The sequence below is a fragment of the Sinocyclocheilus anshuiensis genome, unplaced genomic scaffold, assembly GCF_001515605.1.
Source record: "Sinocyclocheilus anshuiensis isolate Anshui unplaced genomic scaffold, SAMN03320099.WGS_v1.1 scaffold1247, whole genome shotgun sequence".
Lineage (NCBI taxonomy): Eukaryota > Metazoa > Chordata > Actinopteri > Cypriniformes > Cyprinidae > Sinocyclocheilus > Sinocyclocheilus anshuiensis.
Window position 1 is genome coordinate 180,997 of NW_015537981.1, and position 26,218 is coordinate 207,214.

The following is a 26,218-nucleotide window of genomic DNA, read 5'->3' on the forward strand; positions in this document are numbered from 1 at the left end:
ATATATAAAATGTTTACTCAAAATTTATCCCTGATAAAATATTTTAGAGCTTGGCAAATCTGGAAAAATGCATATTCATAAAATGTATTAAAATGCCCATGGCATTCAGTGTCTAGGCTGGTTGTTCAAGAAAAAGAAAAATTTTGATATGGCTAATTACATTTTTTTAAATCTTATTTTAAGCTTTTTTCTGTAATTAAAGGGATATTTCAGCTAAAAATGAAAATGCTGTCATCAAGTTGTTTCAAACCTGTATGAGTTTCTTTCTTCTGTTGAACATTTAAAATATATTTTGATGAATTATAATTAATAATAATAATAATAATTCATTACATTTATATAGTGCTTTTCACAACATTCAGATGATCCATGACCTTTCCATTTGTGATTTGCTGGATATGGATTAAGGATAAGAACTTTTAAAAATATATAAAATTATAAAATATAAAAATGTGTGTATAATAAAATGTTTACTCAAAATTTATCCCTGATAAAATATTTTAGAGCTTGGCAAATCTGGAAAAATGCATATTCATAAAATGTATTAAAATGCCCATGGCATTCAGTGTCTAGGCTGGTTGTTCAAGAAAAAGAAAAATTTTGATATGGCTAATTAAATTTTTTTAAATCTTATTTTAAGCTTTTTTCTGTAATTAAAGGGATATTTCAGCTAAAAATGAAAATGCTGTCATCAAGTTGTTTCAAACCTGTATGAGTTTCTTTCTTCTGTTGAACATTTAAAATATATTTTGATGAATTATAATTAATAATAATAATAATAATTCATTACATTTATATAGTGCTTTTCTAGGCACTCAGAGCGCTTTACATTGTCAGGGGGTATCTCCTCATCCACCACCATGAATGTTAGAAACCAAACAGTCGTTGCTCCCCATTGACTTTCATAGTATGGAAAAAAACACTATGAAAGTCAATGGGGCCCAGAAACTTTTTGGTTACTAACATTTATCAAAATACCTTATTTTGTGTTCAACAGAAGAAAGTAAGTTATACAGGAATGGAACAACTTAAGGGTGAGTAAATGATGACAGAATTTTCATTTTTGGGTGAGCGTTGCAGTTTTCAGGGCAATGGCTAAATTATGTTTTCAACTAAGCCTCATGATGCACAATAACTCCTTAAAATGGTTTGTGCAGCATGTTTAATTTCCTGTGATGTCACATGGAGGTTTAATCACTCTGAACAACTGTGAAAGATTGAAAGACCATATCAGATATGGCGACATGACAGTGACATGAATAATGCATTCGTTTAGAAAATGAATCAGATTTAATTCTGAACATTGCATGTTATATTGAAGTCACTGCTGGAACCGCATGCTTTCTGTGTGATCTCTCAGTCCCTAATTACTGAGTGTTATGGCTCCATGTTAGCTTCCTCATCTTCTTCATCACATTGGCCAATGTTGCTTTTTAATGATTGATTTGTGATTGTTGTCGTGTTATTATTTTTCTTGATTTGCTTGATCTCCTGCGTTTTCCTCTCAGAAGCAGACATGGATGTTAGAGAGCTGAAGGACCCAACAAATCAGGTCAGTTCATTTGCTCTTGTTTTTTGTATGATTTTACAGACCTAAAATGTATATTTTTGTAAGTATATCATCTGTTGGTTATTTGTTTGTGATAGGAGTGGCTGAATCCTGAGATCTCCAAAGACACACCTGTTGGTCTTCAGCCTCCAGATATTTTAAGCAAGCAGGCAAAGGAAGATCAGCATATATTGGTACTACAGGAACAGCTTCAGGTACAGACATGTGCAGACCTGTATTAAATGAAGCCAAGCGTTTAAGTGTCAGAGAGAGAGTGAAACAAAATTACAAGTAAATAGGCTGGTTCTGCTAGCGAACCTTTAAAAGTGTTTATGTAAATTATCTTTTATACTGTTCCTCAAGGTTTCTAGGACCAAACGCTGTTGTAATTTACTTTTGCATGATTGTTGTATTAAATAATGCTAGTTCTGATATTACATAATTTTCTTTTTTTGTCACAAAGAAGCAGAGCAGTTTCCAGTTTATGGGGTTTCTGTTGTTCAGTGTTAATTTTTGCCCTGTAAACTCAGCAACATCAAGGTGAACTGAAAGCAGCGCAACTTCGGGCAGAGGAGGGAGAGAAAGAGCGTGTGAGGAGAGAAGAGCTGGAGAAGGAGTATGAGAGGCTAAAAGGAGAACTAGATAGAGTACCTGCTCTTCAAAAGGAGCTGGAGCAAGAGAACGAGAGAATGAAAGAAGAAAGTGCGAGAGCAAAGAAAGAGCTGGAGGCCCTGCCATCACTACAGAGAGAACTGGAGCATCTGAGAGCTAAAGTTTCACAGCTCACACAGAGCACAGGTGCAGTAAACACATGCACACACACACTGACAGCAGTCATACATCAGTGAAACACATTCTGTCTATTTTTTTTTTCTATAAAAAAAAACACATTCAAATTAAGTAACATGCATCTCCTAAACTTGTTTTAAAATGCAAAGCACATGAAAAAGTAAATTATAAATCATATATTAAATTCTTGGTTTATGTTATATATATGTTATATAAGAATTTATTTATTTATGTTTGTATTGTTTTCTGTGGGTAAAAAAAATAAAACTTCATCCTAACTCTCTTCCAGGAAGAGCAGAATCTGTTCCACCCATTGCAGCTTCTCGGATGCCCTCTGCTGGAGACAAAAGTAGTGTACCACCGATGGAAAGACAAGACGTGAAGCCCAGAAAGACTTGGGACAAAAAGAGTGAGGAGAAGGAACAAAGCAAGGGAGACAAAGAATGGAAAAAGAAGAAAAGTGGAAAAAAGGAAGATGACAAGGAAAGGAGGGAGAGAGTGACTGAGGGAAAACATACTAAGGAACAGAAGGACTGGAAAAAAGATAAAAGCCACCAAGAGGCAGGTAAAGCAGGGAAGCGAAAAGAAGAGAGAAAAGAGTGGAAAAAGGACAAAAAACAAGATTATGATCAAATGGGCAAAGAAAGTGAAGACAAGAAAGATTTTAAGGAATGGAAGAAAGACAAACATGTAGGACAGGATGAGAGGATGGGAGACAAGAAGGACTGGAAGGATACTGGGAACAAGAAAGTGAAAGAGGAAAACGAATGGAAACCGAGAGGGGAGCGGAAAGAGGACAAAGACTGGAAAAGCGATAAACGGAGTGGTGGGAATGACCATAAAGAATGGAAAGGTGAAAAAGAATGGAGAAAGGAAAAGAGTGAGGGAAAACACAATGATAAAACAAAGAAGAAATGGAAAGGAGACAAAGAATTTCCAAAAGAGTATGATGAAAAAGAAATAGAGGAGAAGCAGTGGAGAGGGAAACAAAGAGAGTCACAAGATAGAGAATGGCCAAGAGAGGGAGTAAAGGAGGAGAAAAAAAAGAAGACGTACTACCATAAAAATGAAGGGACAAATAGTCCCAATGAAAAGGAGAAACATGGGCATGGAGCACCAGACGAGACCTTCTCCCATCACCATTACGACCATGAGAACTACTGGACCAGACAGAGAGCGCGCATTCAGCACTATGACGGGCAGCGGGAGACATGCAGCGGTGTGGCAGACTGCGCTCGAGTCGAGGGACTCTCTCCCGTCAGCCTGCGGGACTTTGAGACCCTTCTCCAGTCCTACCTGAAGAAGCTCCAGGATCAGGACCAGACCTCCAGGAAAGGGGAGCTCAGTAAGCTGGTGAAGGAGTTCTTCACGGATGGAGTGTTCGCTCATGATCAGATGCCATTCAGGGAGTTCGTGGAAGACGTGGGGGACATTTTGGAGGACATGGCCGAAGGAGAAGAGAGCGACAGCGAGGAAGAGGAGAGCGAGGAAGACGATGACGACGATGAGATGGAAGAATTTGAAAGGGAGGCAATGGAGAAATTTGCACTTCCAGAGGAAGTGAGGAAGGGAGAGCAGAAGAAAGAGAGCAGAAGAGTGAAAGGTTGAAGGTTCCTCATTGTGATTTAGAGGTTTCAGAAAAGGTACATCCCGAAACAGTCGAGCCTGATTTTCTGCTTACTAATGTGGTGTGTCATTTTTAAAAAGCTTATTCATTTTGATCAGTTTGGCTTAGCTTTTTCTTGTCATGGATAAAGCATTACTGTAAAACCTCAGTGATGGTTTCCTTCTTATAATAGCCGTTTTTGCTCATTTTTCATTACTTTTATCTTTATTTGAAAATGTTATACAACGTCAAATAAAGACTCAGTGAGAGTTCCCTGTTCAGTCATTTAAAGATCTGGGGCTGGATTCATGAAATGTGGTTAAGAATAAAATTATTTTATTTTCTTCTTATTTTTTATTTTAAAAATTAAAAACTTTGTGGCAAGAATTCTTAAGAGGTTTTTTTGTCTTAGGATTGTTCTTAAAAAAAGCTGTAAGAGAATTAATATATTTTTTAAATATGTTCAAAATAATTCTAAATTATATCTTGGACTACACAGATGATTCATAAATTAATTGGACCGTTATGATATTAAAATATAAGCATTACAACATTATAATACTAGCTGTATATAATGCATATTTCTACTGCATTTTATTTAATACACCGCATGCATAATTATTAGGCACATTGATATTCTGATTATTTTTTTTTTCCCAAGCACATTTGACCAATTCCAAACCACATCAATCTTAATAACTATTATTGATTTTATATTTAATCATTTATAAGTGATATATAATTGTCCATGAAGGCTGGAAGAGAAAAACTCCTTATATTCAGGTGTGCAGAATTATTAGGCATGTTTTCTTTTACAGATAAAATGAGCCAAAATTGAGGTTTAACTCAGACTGAAAAGTCAAAAATTGCAGAGTTAAGGCATGACCATTGGACAGCAAAATGCTCACTGGGTCAGCAGAAGAAAAGACACATGTTAACTGCAAAAGATTTAAGAATTAGGTGTAAAACCAACAGGAAACATTTAGTCTCCAGCGCCACTATTTTCCAGAACTGCAACTTTCCTGGAGTCTCCAGAATTACAAGGTGTCAGGTTCTCAGAGACTTTGCTTGGGTAAAAAAATCCTAAAAATGATTCTTATTAAGTGAGGGTCATTTTTAGAATTTTTTTACCCAAGCAAAGTCTCTGAGAACCTGACAGATTAATAAAATTCATGTGGTTTGGAATTGGTAAAATGTGCTTGGAAAAAATTATAATAATTATGCATGCAGTGTATAATGTAGCATACTTGTAGGTATGTCGGATATATGTTCAAGATAAGAAATACCGTGGGTTATTAGACAAGTTGCTATTAGACAAAAAAAGTTTATAGATGAATAGATTTACTGTTAAGATTTACCAAGTATTAAGTAAATTGTTGCAATATAAAGACAAATTTAACCTCAGTAGGTTAGTATACAATCAGCAAGTCAAATCATTTTATCATTATTTTATTCTTTAAAAAAAATACCTAAAAAGAAAATAAATGTGTTCTTAAGACAATACTTGAGATAGCTTTTAATAATTTCACTTAGACTTCTCATTTATCTTTAGAGCATTCTTAATTTTTTTTTGTTAAGAAGATATTCATGAATCTAGCTCCAAAAAAGAAGGCAACAGTGACAAGAACTGTAGGAGTTTTCTCGGAACTGATCTACTGTTACTACATGTCAGGTTTATGTTTACGACCTGGCACATCTCACACAAATATAATATTTGTGTGCGAGTATTCCTCAGAAGAATGTAGTTAAGTGTTGAATGTGAGAGTTACAGACTAGTACATTTGCAATCTTTTACAGTAGTCTTGTAATCTATGTTAATTTTAGGATCATATTTAGCTTATACACTGTGTACAGATATTAAATAGATTGTTGTTTTATTAATGTTTATAGTTTTAGCTCTGCTTTTTTAAATTCTTTAAATTATTTTGTCTTTAGGGTCTCCTGACCCAATGTTTTTTTGGTTTGTTTGACAGATTCACTAATATTTATAACATTTTATGGAGGATATCGTTAGTAAGTAACATGCTTGTATTGTCTGGAACTTTGTAAACATTAAAAAAATATAAGCAAATCATTAAAGAAAAGTGCAGGCCATCCTAGTTGTATGTAGTGCAGTAAGGTGAGTTCAGTAAGGTTTGTAATTTTAAGGTGTAATTTGTGTTTTTTTGCTCTGAATCCTGTTTTTAGCACTTTTCTCAAATTATACGCTGTCAGGCAAAGCTGCTTGCACCTTTACAGTCTGGCTTTCACAGAACCTATGCTGGGTTAAACAGTCAAATTCAAAAACTTAAGTATTGTACACTTACATACTTAACTACTTAAACGCAGCATGTATACATTTTTCACAGACCGCTAAACTGTAACAAAAAGTGCAACAATGATAAGTGTAATTTGTTTTTTGTTTTGTTTTTTAATTGTTAATCGCTGAAGTTCAGATGGTTGTGGTTATTGTAGTGGGAAATATTTTTGCTGTGAAACTTCACAGAATAAACAGATGCATACGGTTATGCATGATGTGTTGCTTTATTTATTTGCAGTAAGATTTGTGCATTTTTAGGAAAACTTCTAAAAGAGGCCTGCATCGGTGGCTGCGATACCTTATCTCTTCGTCACAACATCGCTTGTAGTTCCTGAATAGAAACGGTCAAATAGAAAAAAGTTTTTTCGGTTCCTCTTGTGCTGCACTGTATTTGAACTTATTTGGCCCGCATGTCTGCATGAATGCCTCAAATGAACTGTGAAGTGTTTGTTCTTGTTGCTTGTTTTGTGCACATGCAGCAATTTACAACTTTATTAAACAGGATTAAACTGTACAAGTCATTTAATGGAATAAAGCTAATCATAAATAGCATACTCAAAAAAAAAAAAAAAAAACGGCAAAAAATGTATCCTCCTGTGTTAATATACATATTTTATTCATAGTAATTCTGAAGAAAATCATATATCCTGCATATCCTCATTGAATATATGGAGTGAGATCATCTGTATTTTATCTTTCCTTCAGTTAGATTGATGTTAAAAAATTTCGCATTTCAGAAATATTAAGACAAACTGGTGCTCCAGTGAGATAACAATTATAGAGGCAGGACCTAAGATTTCTAAAAAGAAAACCTGTGCTTTTTCATAGTGAAAGAGGAAGTGAGGAAAATAGTAGTTCACACAGAGTCTGAACAAGTGCAGTGTGAGATTAAATGCAAATACAAATCTTCTGCAGAGTGAAGGCAGAGTAGATTCGTCTAGAGTACCTCTACAATGGGTGTGCATGACTCCAATTCCTTGTGCTTCTGGTGGAGATTTACACTGGTTTTAAGTATCTGCAATATCGTTTTTACTATTATGCATAAACGCTGCTTAACCATCGAGGAACATCTCCTCAGAGAAATGCCCAAGACTCCAAACTGCTACCATTATCCAGGAAGGGGTCTATATGCAGACTGCAATATTATAGACCTGCGCACTGATCTGTCAGAGGTAGGCCTTGACGTTAGATCCCTTTGTATTGTCGGTGATATTTCAAGCATTCCTGCTGATGCCTTTTCACACTTACCTTCTTTGGAGGTCCTTCAAATAGATGGGACAAGACTGGAGAGGGTTCAATCAGGTGCCTTTTCAGGACTCCCCAATCTGAAGCATTTGTTGTTGCTTTTCAGTGATGCAATTTCTAGGTCTGTCACCATGGAACCTCTTGCATTCGCTGGTTTGTCTAATTTGGAGGAGTTGACACTGAGAGGTCTTAAGTTGATCAATGTATCCAGCAGTATATTTGATCCGTTGGTTAGCGTAACCAGACTAGAGATTAGCAGAACTTGTGCACGGGACCTTAGTGATATTTTCTGTTATCTTCCGGATGGAATGTCCCATCTGAAGAACCTGAGTGTGATAGACAGTGGGATTTCAACAATTGAGACCAAAGGATGTCCAGGGGGATCAAAGACATGGCCTGTGACTGTCCTCTCTGGGATTCAAAACCTTTATCTAATAGGCAACAGTAGAGTTGGGATTCAAGCTACCTTTGTCGAGTACGAGTCAAGACCAAGTCCTTAAACATCTAATAGGCAACAGTATAAAAATCATTCAAGCTAACTCTCTAGTTGTGTTTCAGAACCTCTCCAGCCTTTTTTTGGAGTTCAAAGGCAAGTCGCTGGATAGTATTTGGGAGTCTGGGATTGGAAAAGTCAATGAGTTGAGTTTGACAGGAACTGTAATAAAAAAATATTCCACAAACTTCAAAGATTTGTGTCATCTGGTCACCAACCTTCATCTTCAATCCCTCAGCCTCATTTTTACATCAACAGACAGATTGGCTGCAGAGGACTTAAAGGAGTGTGGGACAACTTTGACAAAGTTATTCATCAGCATATCAGAAGTAGGCCACCTGGACTTTAGTTTCTGGACAGGTAACATAGGTTTTCAAGCACTGCAAATGTCCTATATGAAGTTGACAGATGTTCCATTCTGTGTTGCCGTGAATGGGACTGTCTGGTCCTTAACCTTGCTGGACCTCACCGGAAACTCAATTTCAGAAGTTGGCAAAGACCAGTTTGCTTGTATGCCTCTTCTCGAGCAGCTCTTTCTCAGCTATAATACCATAAAAACCCTACAGCTGCATGCATTTCGTGGTTTGCATCGCCTCAAAATTCTCAAAATTGACTCGAATAAGATCTCCCAGCTTACTGCAAAGGATTTCAGATCCCTTAAGGCTTTGGAGGTCCTGCATATCAACAATAACATCATTGAGACTATTGAGGTCGGAACATTTCAGGATCAGCAGGAGCTTCGTGAGCTGACACTGGGTAGACTGGAGTATATTTATGAGTTGCATCTAAATAGGATTTTTTACAGATTTCCACCGAAAATACAGCGACTAAGTATTGATGCACATTATGGAACTACTTTTTACCTGGGACGTACATCACAGCCTGAGGGAACATTTGTTTTGGAGCTTAATGGAGACAGACTGGATTTTGCGGACTGTAATACTACTGTTTTTACAGCAGTTCGAGAGCTGAACGTGATTTGCACCCATTTCATATGCAAAAATGACTTCATGGCACCTTATTTCCCAAACCTGGAGTCTTTTGAGATCTCGGGGAGCCGAACGAGCGCCTCTCATTAACAGTAAAATCAGTACTCTGCACCGTCTCAAGCGTCTCAAGCTCATCAACCTGAGCTTTTCTAACTATACAGATGCTGGAAGCATCTTCTGGAACCTAACAAGACTCCAGATTCTAGTGCTGGTAAACTGCCATCTGAGCTTCCTGACCGCGAGTATGTTTAAAGACCTGACGTCTCTGCAGCTGCTGCGTCTCTACAGCGACAGTCCTCTGGTCTTGATTGATGGCACGTTCGAAGTTCTTCCAGCACTAACAGCATTTGTTCTTGATAAAGTGGAATTCCAGTGCAGTTGTGAAAATGGCTGGATTCTGGATTGGGCGGAGAGCACGGGAAAAGTGCAGGTGATCTACTTGCAGATGCAGAAGTGTATCTGGCGCTATCAGAAACTCAACTTCTTGGCGACCATGGAGAAGCTGTGTCAGACTGACACACAGTACATTTTCTATGTAGCCACAGCTGGAAGTGTTTGTCTTCTGCTGTCGGCAGCAGTTGGATATCGCTTTGCTCGCTGGCCTTCTGTAGTCCTCTTCTTCTGCCTGAGAGGATGGGTGGAGAGGAGGTTTGGTAGGCAGTGGCACAGGAGGAGGAGACGAGTCGAGGGGGCTGATGGGGAGATAGAGGAGATGCGGTATGATGCCTTTGTGTCTTTCTGTAATCGTGATGAGGCCTGGGTCCTGGGGGAGATGGCTCCTCGGTTGGAGGAACAAGGGAACCCGAGACTGAGGCTGTGTTTGCACCACAGAGACTTTGAGGTGAGGTTGAAATGAAGTTCTATTTGATCTTCTGAATATAAATTAGTTGAAGTAGTTGAGCTTACGTTATGTTTAGACCATGACAAAAAAAATGTTAGGTTTAGAACCCAAGAAAAACACTGCTATGTTTTGATCACCAAAAAAAAACATATTTTGTTATGTCTAGATTGCAAAAAACAACTTATGTTTAGATCACGAGAAAACAAATTTTATGTTTAGATCGCAAGAAAAAGTTATATTTTGATCACAAAAAAAAAACATCTTTTGAGGTCGAGTTGTTGTTTTCATAAGTGTTATCAGTTGTGTTATCCATCAAGATGTAGTAAAAAAAAAAAAGATTATTGTGAAACATCTTTTAGGTGGGTAAAGATATCATGGACAACATCACTGAGAGTATCTACAGCAGTCAGTGCACTGTTTGTTTGATCAGTCGGCGGTATCTGCGCAGTAACTGGTGCAGTCTGGAGATGCGAGTGGCCACACACCGGCAGCTGGAAGAGCAGAAACAACGTCTCATCCTCATCTTCCTCGAACACATCTCTCCTTTTGAGCTTTCTGCTTTTCATCGGTAATTAGGGCAAGATGGGGGAAGATGCCCCACTTAAGAACAATGTGCATTTACTGTGAAACTGAAACATATTCAGAGATGAGTTTAGGAAGTACAGGATGACAATAGATCAATCAATATACACTACTTTTCAAAAGTTTGAGGTTCCTAAGATTTTTCTGGAATGATTTCTGAAGGATTATGTGACACTGATAACTGGAGTAGTGGCTGCTGAAAATTCAGCTTTGCCATCATAGGAATACATTACTTTTTAAAGTATATTAACATTTAAAAAGTTATTTTAATTGAAATTATACTGTTACTTTTTACTGTATTTTTGATCAAGTAAATGCAGCTTCGGTGAGCATACCAGACTTCTTTCAAAAACATTTAAAAAATCTTACCAACTTCAAGCTTTTAAACAATATTGTATCATTAGTGTAAACTTGATATGATTTTTAATCATTTAAAATTTACACTATTCATTTACTAAATCAAATATTGTATTCATTTTCTAATTTTATAAACAGTGTAAATACTTTTATCATTCCTTTCCATAGTTTGGCCAAACTGGTGAGATCACGTACATATCTGGACTGGCCCGAGGATGAAGGTGACAGAGTGCATGTCTGGGATCGTCTAAGGAGGAACGTTGCAGAGGAAGACACGGTGTCGGTAAGTACAAAGAAGCAGCAGGAAACTGGCAGAAGTCTGAATGACACTGAGGTTGGAAAGATACAATATTACTTCAATAGCTCAAACATCTAAACTGATGCTTCAAGAAAGAATCCTGTTACAGGTGTTAAATTTGAAATAATATCTGAATTGTTTTACAGGAAGCTTCTTGAAACTACACCTGGTGCGGTCCTGCTTGAACACAAGGACAGCTGTCAAAGAGCAATGAAACAAATCTTATTACTTATTATCTTATTATTAAAAAAAAAATACTTGTTACACTTAGAAATGTGATGCTTATCAGTGTTAATTCATGAGAATGGAGTAACTAGTAGATTCCATATGTTCATGCTTTTTAAAATTTGTCTCTGTATGATATTTAATCCTAATTATTAAACTGATTAAATTCATAAAATGAATAAATTGTACTCATCACATTTTTTTTACCCATGTCTGAACATAAATTTACATTGTGCTACACAGAGTGCATATGTTAAACATAAAGTTCATAAACACTCGAGCGTAAAAGCAAACAGCCCACCATTGGGGCATAGAAATATTTTCAGTTCCCATTATGAATGTTCATTTATATTTTCATTTCTACTCTACCGCTAAAATGCTTAAATTCTTGAAAATAGTTTTGTAGACAAACAGAAGTTGTACGTATGTATGAATTTCTTTACAAACTTAAAATTCCTTCTCCTGTTATCTTCTGTTGATGTGCTCTGTTTTACTGTAATATCTTAGCAAGAACATAATAATAATAATAATAATAATGTATAAGCTATTAATACCATGCTGGTGTTTGTACAAGCTACTGTATTGATAGCTTGCAAGAATTTTGGTTTTGGATGTAAATCTGGCAATACCTTAATTCAAGTACTATAGAGGGCGCTGTTTCTCTCTCTCTCTCTCTCTCTCTCTCTCTCTCTCTCTCTCATTCATGGTTAAATAAACTATAACCTGATTAAGCACTATGAACTGGCATGTTTACACAGGGCAGTTTATACTTTAAGTCTTTACTCCAGTGATATTTTTGATGAAATTCACAAAACCATGATTCAAATATCAACAGTTGTCTTTGTTTAAGTTGCGCTTTGTCATAAATGCCATTTGACTGATCACTCTTTGCAGCTCATAACACAAACAAGATTATTCCAAGTTGTTTAGAGCCCTCCAAAAATGTGCATCGGCAAAACTACTAGAAAAAGTTGCGCTTTGTCATAAATGCCATTTGACTGATCACTCTTTGCAGCTCATAACACAAACAAGATTATTCCAAGATGTTTAGAGCCCTCCAAAAATGTGCATCGGCAAAACTACTAGAAATCAATGAATTTTTGTTTAAAAAAACAATTATAATAAAAAATTGCCAACATAATACCAGCAGGGTAGTAGTTTTGTTTTGTTTTGTCAGCCAATCAATTAATCCCTGTCATGATGTCATCTATAAAGATGATTTGCAATACAGTTCTAAAACCATAAATCTTTCAAGAAGAGCTTCTCACATCTGCGCTTGCACAATCCATTATCTGGCATGGAAACGTCAGAAGTTACACTTATGAAGTTGAGCAACGTTCTTGACAACTTTGAAAACTGGGAGAAAATATTAAGAGGGATTTTATTTGGGAACTTTCTGGGAGAAAGTAAACAATTGCCTAATAAAAGATAAATATTAGATTACATAAAAGTTTGTCATTAAAATATATTTACGGGTTATGTTGTATAATTATTATCACTACTATTACTTTTTTTTTTTACAATTATGTGATGCAGGAACTAGAGGTATTAGGATTTAGGCTCGGATTGTAGGTGTGTCCTGTTTCACAATGTGTGCTAATCATGGTTTTAACAGTGTTTGCTTGATACAATTGTGCTAGATTTTACATCCAGAACAATATTCTGTTCCTGTCAAGACTTATCTTGGTCCCAAAATACCAAAATGGTGGCTACCCATGTTTTTAAATAGTTTACTAAGACGGTAGTTAGCCGTACACCCTAATATGTGTTTTCTGACTGGTTAGATGTGCTATCCAAGTTATAAGAATGACCTCATATTCTAAAAAAAAAAACATAAAATGAAACAAGGACTGTAAACGGAGATAGATTCAGCAAGTAGAGGGCCTAGACAGAATATTTACATTAACATGTAAAAGAAAACATATATTTTATTTGACCTATTTAATGTTTCTAGTTTTGACTTTATAAACCGTTGAACTTTTGCTTTGCGATTAAAGTTTTAATGGAACTTACAGCCAGAAATTCTGTTGTATTGTCTGACAATAATTATGATGGCAAACAATGCTACTCAAAGGCAAACAAAACCTACATTAATGTTGCATAGTACCAACCAAACACAGAGACTGTGGGCTTAGTGATCAGGGTGGAGGAGAATCACTGGACTGTGAGGGTTTTGTCTTGGTAATTGGAAAGCACATGTTCCTGATAATTGTGTTCTGGTATGCTGTGTGCCCCACAGCAGACAGCTTTCTCTCTCACATAGCTGCATTCTTTCTCTCTCCCGCCCTCACATATGCACAAACATAGCTTCATGCTGCAGAAAGAAAGTTACACAGAAAAGAAAACTTTTAAAACTAATATTTTGATCAATGTGGCAGCCGAGTTGTTTCTAGCCGAGTTGGCTAGAAACTCGGAAAAAAGTAGGCCTATCTGACTAAGCTCTCAAGGTGTGGCTGGATGATGATCTCACTATGCTAGTCTCACTAAGCCTTTGTGCAACGATCAAATGCATGCTCCTACTTGTGACAGGCACACACTCTCACAGGCCATTCAAACATGGGCCTTGCAGTTGGCACAGAACTCACTGTAATAAATCAGAAAGCAGAAAATGGCTGCAGATGGTTAGAAGAAAACTGGCTGAAGTGGTGTTATTCACTTCCTAAACCTCTTCTCACCTCTCACCTCATTTTCCAGCGTGGTTATGACAGTACGCTTTCAGGGGAGTTATGTCCTCACAACACCTCTCTTGAGTAATATATCCAGTTTTCCCCACCCATAAAGTTCTGGGTATACGCCCAGTGCTTTGATGGGAAAAAAAGCAACTTGGGAAGATTGGAATTCGCAGAAGGCATTGTACTGGCTTAAATTAGAAGAGGCAAGAATCAGCAGAAGTTTCCTTACAAAACTAGGTAAGCATTCCAATTTGATCCTAAGAAGTTTGTAGGACAACCCTATTGTTTATTTGATGAGATTTGTCGGTTTAGAATAAAATAAGATGTTTTCTTCTGGAAAAAGGCGTTTTCTGGTTTCTGTTGGTCTCTGTTTGCTGTTTTTTTGTGGAAGTTGAGGGTACTTTTCAGATGGTCAAACTGGTCTGTTAGCTGGTTTTAATGTGCTTGAACTGTGGAACACAGAACTTTGGCATCAAGTTAACTGGGTTCCATAAAGAAGCTTTCGTGCCCAATGCAAATGTGTCACTTTCCGTTTAATCCCACTCTGCGTCAATATTTCAGTCCTTCTACGCGCGAGCGTAGGCTCACTTATCCGGTGACTACAAATAGCCGATCCGATTCCCTATAGATGTAACGCAAGCCCTTCTCCCTTTACACCAAAGAAGAAATCAGAAACCTGGTATTTATTAATTCAGAGCGTTTTCTCAGAGCGCACGCGTGCAAATCCTCCGCGTGAGGTGAATAGATTCGCTGCTTATTATGCGCCGTTTGCTGTGATAAGCCCTGCAGTCGACCTTACGGGATTTTGGGGGGGGAAGCACTCGATCCTTAACCGGACGAAGCACGACCTCAATGTGTCAGCGGCGACACGGCCACCAGAACGACGTTAATTATGAATACAGAGATAAGACAGCAACGGTGGGAGCTGTCTGATAACACAGAGAGCTCGAGACAACTTGTGCACCGTTACCTTCAAGTGCTGACAGCTTGGTACAAGCAAATTATTCACACCTCATGAAGAGACAGAGAACAAGCTTCTTATTCTACGTTTATATACATACACTGGAAAAACGAACACCGCCACTAAATAAAAAAATATTCTTAAAGGGACAGTCCACTCCCAAGATTAAATTGGGTCATCATTTACTCACCCTCATATTGTTCCAAATGTGTCACTCTGTCGTCCTTCACTTCACTGTAGAAAAAAGATGACTGATATTACATATTAATATTACAATGTTTACATTCTCCAAAATGAGTAATGAAAACAATTAGTGATTTACAGCTATATTTAGATATAGAAAGGATATCTAATAGCCTAAATTAAATACCAGTTATTTTAGGTATCAGATCATTCAGTCATGTTAGGACAATGAGTTAACTGTGAGAGCTGTACTGTAAGTAAGGTATGATCTTGTGGGAACAAGAACATATTAAAGAAATAAGAGCTGTGAACCACCTGTCCACACAAGTGCAACAGTTTATGTGAGAGCTGAACATGAGAAATGCGAACAAAGCCTTATTCTCTCAGTCACTTTCTCAACCTCATTCTTTACATTTTCATCCAGTGATGGTTGCAAGTTTGACATTTTTCAGTAACATCAGGAAACAAGGGCAAACCACAAGTAGCCTGGAGGGACATCTAGAGGACCAAGAATGGAATGCAGTTGAAGAAAACTGTAATAGGAGAGCGCACTAATAGATACTATTGCATTTTTATTTGCCCAGTGATGAGAAATTCAGTTCAGTTCAATTCATTCAGTTGACCTTGTTTAGGGTAGACACCATAGGTTTTATTCACAGTGTCACCACAGAGCAATTTTTTTTTATTTGGGAAGCTTCTGAACTTGCCAAGCTACAAGCTTAATAATTTTAAATAGCTACTGTATACTACAGTCAAGCTACTGTTTTGAACTGCAAACAGTTAAGGGGGAAATTTATTTAAAAAAAACAAACAAATAAAAATAATTTTAAAAACAAATTGCCCTGTTAGTTCTTTGCAGTACATTTTCAAAAAGTAGACTGCAGTGTAGCTTCTTCAAAATATTGAAGTAGGCTATCTTTCAAGAATTATAACTTCACTAAACATGACACAAACACAATAAGTGATTCTGAATGAATGAACACTTAGTTGGGTAGAATTAACAAACAGTATTAAACTTGAACAGGTAAATTTTAGAATAGAATAACAACACCATAATTTAACAAGTGAGTCAAACTATGTATATTTCGGGGACTCGAATCAATTAATCATTTTTAAAATCTGTTCATTTACATGAACCATCTGAACAAACTGATTCAATAGAATGAATTGGACTTTCTAACAGCACAAATAATGGTACGTTTACATGACAACTAAACAGAAAAGTTTTTCCTTTGCATTTTGAAAAGTTGTTGCATAAAGATGACAATGTTGTCAAAATAATCCCCGTTCACATGGATCCACTAAAATGACTAAAAATGCTGTTCTATTCATGCCAGGCCAGTAGTTGGCGAAGTCACTTTGTTAAGAAACACATGTGCACATACTAACAGACTGAACATGTAATACGCATGAACTTGTCGTCACCATTTTCACAAATGTGCATGTTTGTAGTTTACATGATAACGCAGTGGTCTCAAACTCAATTCCTGGAGGGCCACAGCTCTGCAGAGTTTACCCTTATGAAAATTAGCCATGGTTTTACTACAAATAAAACCAAAGAACCATGGTTACTATAGTTTAACCATGGTAACCACAAATTAACCATGGCTTTGCTACACTAACCATAGTTTAACCATGGTATTTGTGGTAAAACTGTGCCAAAAAACCATGGTTACTACACTTCTACTACAATAAAACCATGGTTCATTTTCATAAGGGGAGCTTCAACCAGGACCTGCTTGGAAGTGTCTAGTAATCCTGAAGAGCTTGATTAGCTGGATCAGGTGTGTTTGATTAGGGTTGGAGCTAAAGACCGTTTCTCAAACGGAAGGCTCCATCCTCCAGAGGTCGCATTTGCAGGCTGCATACGTCATCAAGGTTTATTTCAATTAACTGAGAATTATATTCTATTTATTTTATTGGGAAAATATTATATTCATAAATGTAAATTTTCTTCAACATTCCCAAAATTACATAATTTTCTTTGTGACTTTAACTACCTAATTATAACAATAAAAAAATAGTAATACCAAAAAAAGTGTCAAATTTGTGAAATAAATCATTTTGATTTACTACCTCTGTATTTCTTTGTTTTATCTATTTATTCTTATTTGTATTTATTTATTTTTTCTTCGTGTTCCTATATTATTTCTGTATTCATAATGTCATCCAATGTTGTATTAATTGTTGAAGTTAAGTGTTTATACTTGCAATAGAAAAAAAAACTGAGCATTATATTCGAGAGTCATAAGCATATTACAACAATTTACGCTTAATTAAGAATAATGGTCAAATATATAACTGTTAATATTCTAAAATAAGATCTTCGTTATGACGTATGCAGCCTACAAATGTGACCTCTGAAGGATGCAGCCTTCCGTTTGAGAAATGGCCAAAATGTGCAGAACTTTGGCCCTCCAGGAATTGAGTTTGGGACCAATGCGATAACGGTATCATTTTCAAAACTTGCACTTTGAAACTCGTTTTAAAGTTCCCTTACGAAAAAGAAGTTTATTCAAGTGTGCTATTAGTATACTTCTTTTAAACTAAAAATAGGAAGGTATACTTTTAGTCTACTTTTTATGTATTATTTTCATGCCCCCAATATGCCATTGTTGTGTATATAAATGGCCAAAACGCATAAAAAGTTTTCAGTTTTTAGTTGAAAATGGTGTTGCGTAAGAGAGAGGCCCGTTTAGGATGACTCGATTTACAATAATGATTCAGACTTTCCAACAATATGAGATGGGACTATTTAGGATGAACTGATTCACTAAAATTGCACTTTTCAGCACTACAAATAACAGAGGGGAGCATTTTGGACAAATCAATTCACAATAATAATTCAGACTTTCCAATGATATTTGGTTGAGGTGAGTGCGTTTGTTTATTCCTTCAGCTCAGCATTTAGTCATGTTACAATGCTACTTTTTGGGTACATTTTTTTTATTTAGGCCTATAAAATCGTCTGAACTTCACGCTGATGAAAAAAAAAGTAACAAATTCAGCTAGTATCGTCACTATTAGTTAATTGCTCTCCAGCACTTGATGCTGTTTTGTTTAGAATTTTGTGGCATCAATTGCAGTGCCTTTCTGCGTGGTTTTAGTGCTCGTTCCCATTTGGCAGCTGGCATGTACTGCAAATGTTCATGGGTTTGTTGACTTCTGAATTTCACAGCGTCTCATTACATGACAGTTTGTTTGGGTCCCTTGGGACTAATCACTAGGAGCACCTCTCAATCAGCCTGTCTGATGCTTCTGCCTTAGTCTGACCAAGTCTGAGCTTGAGTATCACCTAATGAGCACATCTCATTTAGAACAATGACAACATTTTTAAGACAAAGACACTTCTCTCTGCAGCAAACACAAGCCTCTCACAGCTAAACACATGACTTCATACAAATAAAATCTGTCTTTCCACAGCCACAACTACAGTAATGCAAAGCCACACTGGTTGCTCATAAGAGAGAGGATTAATAACCCTGATTATCAGTAAATTCCAGCAGGTCTTCCACCAGTAATTTTCACCCAAGCCCTGCTCAGTCTTCTCTCTCTCTCTTTCTCTAATTAGGTTAATAGAGGGCCATCAGTAATTGGAAGGACGGCAGAGCAGTGGTGTAGTGTACTAATGTTAGTGGTGCAGTGTAAGTATTCAGGTGTGACGTCTGTCAGATGGAAGATTTACCTGAAAGGGGTGGCCTATAGAATTACCCATACGTCACACGCACATTAAAATCACATTAATTTTGTGCGTGCATGTGAGTGTTGCAGCTCATCTCAAGGGAAAATGAAGGCCTTGTTCAGACAGGCAGGAAAATCTGATTACTAGGGATGCACAATATATGGGAAACATATTGGTTATCATCCAATATTAGTTTTTTTTTTTTTTTTGATATATTAAATTGTGCATTGTCATTTTTATATTAAGATAACCTTTGACGTCATATAGGCTAATGCTCACTAAGCTAGTCAATTAAAACACTAATAATTTAATAAAATAGTTCAATATAATCTTCAGCAGGTCTCAAAATTATGATCATTTTTTTCATTATTATAATTTTTTAAATACACAAACTAGTATAGATTTCCAATATCAGTCATTCATCAATATTGTCCAGAACTTTTTTTTTTATTTCTAATTTGGTCTATATTGTAACAGATTATTAGAGTACATGTACTCATGTACTCAAATTTTAACATTTAATTCAATGTATTACTTGCAGTTTCCTGTTTCCAAATGTACCTGCAAAATATGAATGAATTTTTTTTTAAGTAAATCCTACACCTTTTCTTCAGTGTATACAGTATGTATTTGGTGGAATTGTGGCCTTCATTGGTGTTTTACTGTACCTTGTGTTTGTTATGGATAAGCTTGCTAAATGTCACTGGAAGGAAACCCAAATTAGATCATTAATTATTTGTTAGTGTCAAATATGAGAGGATCTACAGTACAAGAAAATGAAATGCAGTAGGTTACACTTTATTGCTTTACTTTGTGTGTCAGTAGGGAAGGTAAAAAGGGTTATTGATCCAAGAGGAGTGGGCATCCTTCAAAGAGTGTGTATGGGCTTTTGTGTTTGTATGTTGTTGGATGAGAGAGAGAGTGTAACAGACATGTAGCAGGCAACCCCAGCGGTAATGTGAGCCTGTGGCCTGAGTGGATCGAATGTCCGTTAAAGATCACAAGTTCCATTGTCTTGTGGTATACACTCTACAGCTCCACACACTCCTCCTCTGCTCCTCTCTCCCTCCTCCCTTCTTCATGCTCTTTAATTATTCTAGCATCATCCCTCTCCTCAGGTCACTCATTTTCCAGTGCCTGCCCTTCCTTTAGTCATCCCGCTGCTAAAATGTCACTTACTAACATTAAGACTCCATCCTAAAAATAGATATCGCAGTGTTTTCCGATCTTTTTATCTCAGGTACCACCGTAACCCCTTCAGTAAGATTTTCATCGATACCAAAAATGAATTCCTATGAACCTACTGTATATGAAATACAGTAAAACAAAAGCCATAATTTTTTACTAATGTTAATGAGAAGATAATAATTATATTAATAATTATATTATATTATATTATATTATATTATGGACTTGTCATCCGTCAGGTGTTTATCTGTCTTTGGCCTCAGACACTGGAACAGGCCTCATTCCTTTGACCCTGGAAAATGGACTATATCATAATACATTATATTAAGTCATACTTTCTGTTTTTTTAGACTAGGCTTAACAAAGCTACATCAAATTATTTACTTATATTAATATTTATTTATAAGTACTCCCTGAAAATTACCTCCCACTGTTAAAAACTAATTTTCAAAGTTGTAAATAAAACAGATTATTGGAGCACATTTTACAAGACTTACACACTAAAAAAAATGTTGGGTTAAATGCAACCCAGTGCTGGGTAAAATATGGACAAACCCAGCAATTGGGTTGTTTTGACCCAGCAGTTGGGTTACTACCCAGAAGGTTGGGTTAAAAATTTAACCCAACCGCTGGGTCAAAACAGCCCAATTGCTGGGTTTGTCCCTATTTTACCCAGCACTGGGTTGCATTTAACCCAGCATTTTTTAGAGTGCAAGTGTTTGAAATTTCGTGTTTAATTATTTGCCTTTCTTTGTAATTATTTGTGAAATTTACCTGCAATTTCGAAGTGAAAATCGTTTCAAAGTAAACTCTTGAGGTACACATATAGTGACAGGATGAAAACTGAATCTTTGTTTATAATGTATGTTCTTCTCTCCTTTATACAGTTACAAATATGGAGGGTGCCATTAAAACAGTTGTTATGCAGTTCCTGTCTTCAGCACGGGGAAAAGAGAGCCTGGGTGGGAAGAGCTTCCAAAAGTTAGTCCAGAGTCAGCTGGGAAACATCCTGGGTGTAAGTAACAAATCTCTAATTTTGCTCCATTTAGTTGACACATAACATGGACTACAAGATAAAGATTTTAGCCTCAAGGTATACATACATAAGTGAGTATGTTTGTTAAATAATTGTTTAATCACCCTTTTGCCTTCATTGGTTTATTTTAGGTGGTCCTGTCATTTACAATTAATGTGACAATTAAATTAAAAGTACAAATATTTTATAATCTCTCAATTAATATGAGGTCGTAAGTGTTGCATGCATAATAATTATAAGAGAATTAGCTAAATTAATTAAAAGTAAAAGTAGTTTTATATGAAGTATAGCATGTCGCAACACAGAACAAAAAAAAAGTCAAGACTGCACTTCATTTGCTGTCTGTGTTTTCTGGACTAAGCTTGATTGGGCAATGCTAAATAGTTGAGGATTTCACACTCTCTCTGTCTCTCTCAGGACACTGACAGCTCTTCAGCAGTGAAGGACATGATGAAAGGCCTGGATGACAACCAGGACGGGAAGGTCAGTTTCCAGGAGTACCTGACGCTGGTGGGCTACCTGGCCAACTCACTGAGTGAGCAGAAAGCACAGAGCAGCGCAGCCGGTGGACCATAAGAAGCCCAAAATGCATTGATGACACTTGGGTTGATGACACTGGCAATCATTTGTAATGCTGGAGTCTTGCACCAGTAATGAGACTGGGGATAGTTGTCACAATTTTTTTACTTATTAAAAAGTTTTCAAGGTATTGCTTTAAAAAAAAAAAAAAAGGTCAAACCATTGTTTTGGCCAAAACACACTGTATTAATTGTGTAAAATTACCGTAAATTTACATACATAACAAAACACAACTCCTTTAGCCCTTGTGACTTCCTGTTGTAACAACTAGCCTTGGTCTCCAATGCAATATAAAATCTCTGATATTACAATTAAATTATAAATCTGTTTACATGTACTCGCATTAATGCATTTATAATACAATGTCTGACCTGTGGCCATGTACAAGTGCTAAATCAAGTAACTTTTTGTTGCATAAGTGTTTGCTTATTTTTGTGTTATTTTTGCTTTCCATGTAAACAGGTTTTCATTTCTAAGCTCACGTGTTTTCATATATGATTTAATTGTTTTACTGGGAACGAAATATGCTTGATTACTGCTTAAAACAAGGCATAACTGATGAACGCAAGCCATCAAATATACTAAAAACAGAGTCAATGTCAATGTTGTACACATCAGATTTATCCATTTAAAAAAGTGAAATTTCACACAACTGGAGAAATGTTTTTGTATAACCTTTCAATTAAAATATGGAAATAATGACAAAATTGTAATTTTAGTCATCCTTTAACTTTCAGACATGTAATACAAGCTAAAGATCATGGTGTTCTGGGTACAGCCTGTGCCCTAGCATGAATACGTTTTTATGTGTACATATTTTGTGTGTTTGTCAGTGTCCTTTGAATTTGGCCATTCGTGTGTTTTCAGTCCCAAGTCTTGGCTGGCATACGTGTATTGACACCATTTGCTTAATGATGAATTAACACCTGTGCAGCAGTATCAGGTGTGACAGGACCACTTGTAGTCAGATGCTCACACACACACACCTGAGAGATTATCAGCACCTCTTAAAGACCCTTGGGTTGTTAGTAACTACATTTGTGCCATGTAACCTTGTTTGGCCTGTAACATAATCAGTCCTCAGGCACCTGACCCCATTTCATCTTACGGCTTATGTGCCATTATGCTAATAATTGTAGAAAAGTGCATCAAGAAATGAATTACAATTATATAGACTTACATACATATATAAATGTGTTAGATAGATAGATTTAGATAGAATTACACCATTAAGAAGCTTGACCAATCCCTAATTATATTATATAACCTTTCACTACATAACTTAAATAACATAGACATTAAAATATAAAAAAGACGCTTCTTTATATGTATAAAGCATATTTTAAAGCATAACTGCTGGTAATGTAGTATTTCTATAGCTCGGCTGATTTTCATTATAGCGATGTTTGTGTCGAAGTCATCAATTACAGCAGATAAATCATTTAGTTCGGGGTGTTGAACTATCACGTCTCTAAAAGTTTAATGTGACAAGCACCAGTACATATAACTAAGCTTTAGGATCAAACATATCTATTTACCCAAAAGCTCTTCTTTCTTAAATCCAGGTCTTCAGAGCGTGTATATACATGAATGTCATGTTGTATCATTAGATAAGCTTGAAAACATGACTGGTAACATTTAATGAAACAATAAAGTCCATTACATATACATTTTAAAGAAAATTGCCTCATATTTTCAAATTGATTCATTCAAATCTTATGTTGATACATGTAGTCACGTGTATATATAATCATGATTTACAAACTGAGTTAACTGAGTGTTGATCAATAAAACAAAACATCGATTATGTGGCTTGATTTCATTTGCTCAAGTTACCGTCTAACTCAGAGAACTTTCTCTCTCAATTACGACGATCAACATCACATTTACTCCTTTATATAACACTGTTTTCAAATTTTTTCTTGCATTGTGAATGTGTAAACAGAGAGGACAAGAGGTAGGCAGAGACAAATGAAGGATGGATGGAGGAAGGGAGGAGGAGTGTAAGGTATGATGGGAGGAGGACCAAGTAGGTATATAAGATGCTGGCCATCGCCTCCCGTCTTCACCAGCATTCATCTCTCCTCAAGGAACAGAAGAGCAACAACCTTCTAACAGCAAGGTAAGGGAAAGAAAAGAATGGATGGAAGAACAGACAGTAATTGTGAATTCTTTAGAGTTCGCTTTTGTGCTGCCTGATGTTTCTAATGAGCTTCTGGACATGACATGCTTGGTCAGATCATGTGCTAAAGAAAAGTTTGATGTAATGAGCTGCTATTGGACAAAATTCTTTAATGTGGCTCTCCACCTCAAGTTCTGCGTGGCTTGTGGCTCATCTCTATAAAGTATCTGATGAGGCTCAGTTATTTTTATTTATTTTAAGTTATTTTTGCCAACACAACCCAATATGTCTATCAGTTCATCCATCAGGACAGGGCTAAGCTCAAACCGAGGGCAATGCTTGGTTAAATATGTGTGTGTGTGTAGTGAGTTGTGGGCACTGAGATTGGCTCGGATTACACTTGGCCGAGTAACTTCCTCCCCAGGTTCTGGAGTGTTTTTTCCAGTTTAGGATTTCACCCTTATCAGGCGAGTCACATTTCCCTTCTGTAGTTAAGTTAAGCCCCTTGTAGGATGATCTGGAGAGGGAAGGAGGGGTCAAAGCATGTTGAGCTGAGAATATATTACTGCTTCTTTTGCAATGCTTTTACTGTTGTGGTCTGAAGAAAATAAGTCTGCCTCTGCTTTTAAATATTTAAAAATGAGCCAGAAATACTCCCCCTAAAGAAAACCTTTTGTGCATCCTTGAGTGCATTTATAAGTCTAAATACAGTCGCTCGCTACAGTGACCAATAAATCTTTCTTTCCAGAATGTCTAATGTTCTAAACTCGGAGAATGCCTCCACTCTGGAGAACGCCATGCAGCTGATGATCCAGACGTTCCACAAGTACTCTGGAAATGAGGGTGACAAATACACTCTCAGCAGGCAGGAACTCAAAGAGATGCTAACGCAGGAGCTGAGCAACTACCTTGGGGTAAGGAGAAAACAGAGTTTTGATTTCTTTGTGAAAGTCAGATGTTTCTGAATAACTTTATCTGCGTCTCTCTTGCTCCACAGAATGCACAGGATAAGGATGCGGTAGATAAAGTTATGGGAGACCTGGATTCAAACAATGACGGTGAGGTGGACTTCACAGAGTTCGTCATCCTCGTTGGTGCCCTCACTGTCGCCTGCAACGACTTCTTCCTCGAGTATCATGAAAAGGATGAAAAGAAGGCTGAAAAGAAAGAGTAGAGTTGCATTTCTCCGAACAAAAGCCAACACATGACCAGCGAATGATGATGAGGGGGAAATGAGGGGAGAAAGGGAATATGTGTGTGTGTTTGTGTGTGTGTATGAATCTTCCTTACTGATACTTACAAAGTTTCACATCATCTCTGCATTCACATCCTGCAGCCATGCAATCCTGGGTACACAAAATGTTCCATGAGGCACAACATGTTTCCAACCCCTGAACCTATTAGATGCATTAGGAATGAGATTTTGACATGGTCTTTGTTGAATATGTGAATATGTGTTTCTTCCTTTCTTTTGTTTTTTAACAATTGGAGTTGTTAATTTTAAAATAATCTCTCCATATAACAATAAACCGCAGATTTAAAAATAAATAAATGCAGTTGGTGTGCTTTTTTCGCAGCAAGTACAGTGGCAGGGTGTTTGTTAATGAACTGTTTTGTATTTTGTCAATGATACGAGGATGGAACAAAAATGGGTTATAATTAACGACTTTAATTAAAACACTGATGAAAATGTAACGAGAAAAAACACAAGGCATTAACAGTAGGTCTTTTTTTATTTTAGAAAGAATGATTGTTTGGACTTATGCAATTAGTCAGTAACGAGTGAATTTCCCATATGCAACTTCCAAACCGCACTAAAATATGCACAATGTATAGCTAACTATAAGAGGTTCTCAAATGTGAAGCACCAAACTTTAACGAGTTCTCAAATCCTGCACACATTAAAATATACAGTAGGCCTATACTGTACCACATTGACGATTGTCACGACACCCAATGAGGAAGGGTTGTGTGGAGTTTCTGTACTGATGTAAACAAACTGTTTCGTGCACGCCAGATTCAAATTGTGGATTTTGAATGAATGCAAATTAAATTGCAGTCCATTTTTACATAAAGCAGTCGAATGAATTCAAAAGACTTGGAATAAACCACACATCATGGACTACTTCTATCATAAAGATTATAAATTGATTATAAATACTACAACATAAAAACTGATCTGAATGGCCTAATTTTACAAAAATAGATATATAGATATATAAAGTGTACAGAATTCTTTTTAGCTAATAACTCAGCAACTGTGTGATAGAATCAAAATTCTTTTTATAAATTTTTGCTTTAACCCTGAAGAAAGGTACATTTAATTTGATTGATTTTCGATAAACTAATTTTAATTTGATTAAAAAAAAAAGACTTTTTTGAACTCCTCCTAAACCGTTTGGTCAGATCTTCACCAAACTTTGCAGGCCAGCTCTAGACCTTGCTGGCAAAAAAAATGTTGTTTAGCAGATACAATTATTTATATTTGTCTGGATTGACCCAATATGATCGATAAACTAATT

The 26,218-nt window shown here is 36.4% G+C and overlaps 3 protein-coding genes and 1 pseudogene across 9 annotated transcripts in view; all 4 read left to right on the forward strand.

Moving 5' to 3' along the window:
• The window catches only part of LOC107673634 (pre-B-cell leukemia transcription factor-interacting protein 1-like), a 13,024-nt gene extending 8,725 nt beyond the window's left edge, over window positions 1–4,299 (forward strand). For 5 of the 7 annotated variants that reach the window (XM_016467305.1, XM_016467338.1, XM_016467313.1 and 2 more), the window contains 4 exons: window positions 1,509–1,552; window positions 1,648–1,764; window positions 2,080–2,347; window positions 2,628–4,299. In XM_016467305.1, the coding sequence (XP_016322791.1) occupies window positions 1,509–1,552; window positions 1,648–1,764; window positions 2,080–2,347; window positions 2,628–3,946 (1,748 nt within the window). In that variant the 3' untranslated portion in view covers window positions 3,947–4,299. The remainder of the gene's footprint in view (window positions 1–1,508; window positions 1,553–1,647; window positions 1,765–2,079; window positions 2,348–2,627) is intronic. The other 2 variants (XM_016467323.1, XM_016467354.1) reach the window with 1 other exon arrangement.
• A 4,010-nt stretch (window positions 4,300–8,309) lies between these two features.
• LOC107673694 (toll-like receptor 13) lies at window positions 8,310–11,413 on the forward strand (annotated as a pseudogene).
• A 2,672-nt stretch (window positions 11,414–14,085) lies between these two features.
• Window positions 14,086–22,052, forward strand: LOC107673711 (protein S100-A16-like). The gene is made up of 3 exons (XM_016467449.1): window positions 14,086–14,182; window positions 20,847–20,974; window positions 21,413–22,052. The coding sequence occupies exons 2-3, from the start codon at window positions 20,855–20,857 to the stop codon at window positions 21,569–21,571; spliced, it is 279 nt and encodes a 92-aa protein (XP_016322935.1). The 5' UTR covers window positions 14,086–14,182; window positions 20,847–20,854; the 3' UTR covers window positions 21,572–22,052.
• A 1,189-nt stretch (window positions 22,053–23,241) lies between these two features.
• On the forward strand, window positions 23,242–25,002 carry LOC107673706 (protein S100-A1-like). The gene is made up of 3 exons (XM_016467437.1): window positions 23,242–23,696; window positions 24,445–24,610; window positions 24,694–25,002. Exons 1-3 carry the CDS (start codon window positions 23,617–23,619, stop codon window positions 24,868–24,870), a joined length of 423 nt encoding a protein of 140 aa, XP_016322923.1. The 5' UTR covers window positions 23,242–23,616; the 3' UTR covers window positions 24,871–25,002.
• Window positions 25,003–26,218: the final 1,216 nt, after the last annotated feature.

Bases quoted from the DNA above. Each gene is read 5' to 3' on its own strand.
- LOC107673711 (XM_016467449.1), top strand. From the start codon at position 20,855: ATGGAGGGTGCCATTAAAACAGTTGTTATGCAGTTCCTGTCTTCAGCA. The intron at 20,975-21,412 runs GTAAGTAACAAA...TGTCTCTCTCAG, and splicing joins AGCTGGGAAACATCCTGGGT to GACACTGACAGCTCTTCAGC.
- LOC107673706 (XM_016467437.1), top strand. From the start codon at position 23,617: ATGCTGGCCATCGCCTCCCGTCTTCACCAGCATTCATCTCTCCTCAAG. The intron at 23,697-24,444 runs GTAAGGGAAAGA...CTTTCTTTCCAG, and splicing joins AACAACCTTCTAACAGCAAG to AATGTCTAATGTTCTAAACT. The intron at 24,611-24,693 runs GTAAGGAGAAAA...CTTGCTCCACAG, and splicing joins AGCTGAGCAACTACCTTGGG to AATGCACAGGATAAGGATGC.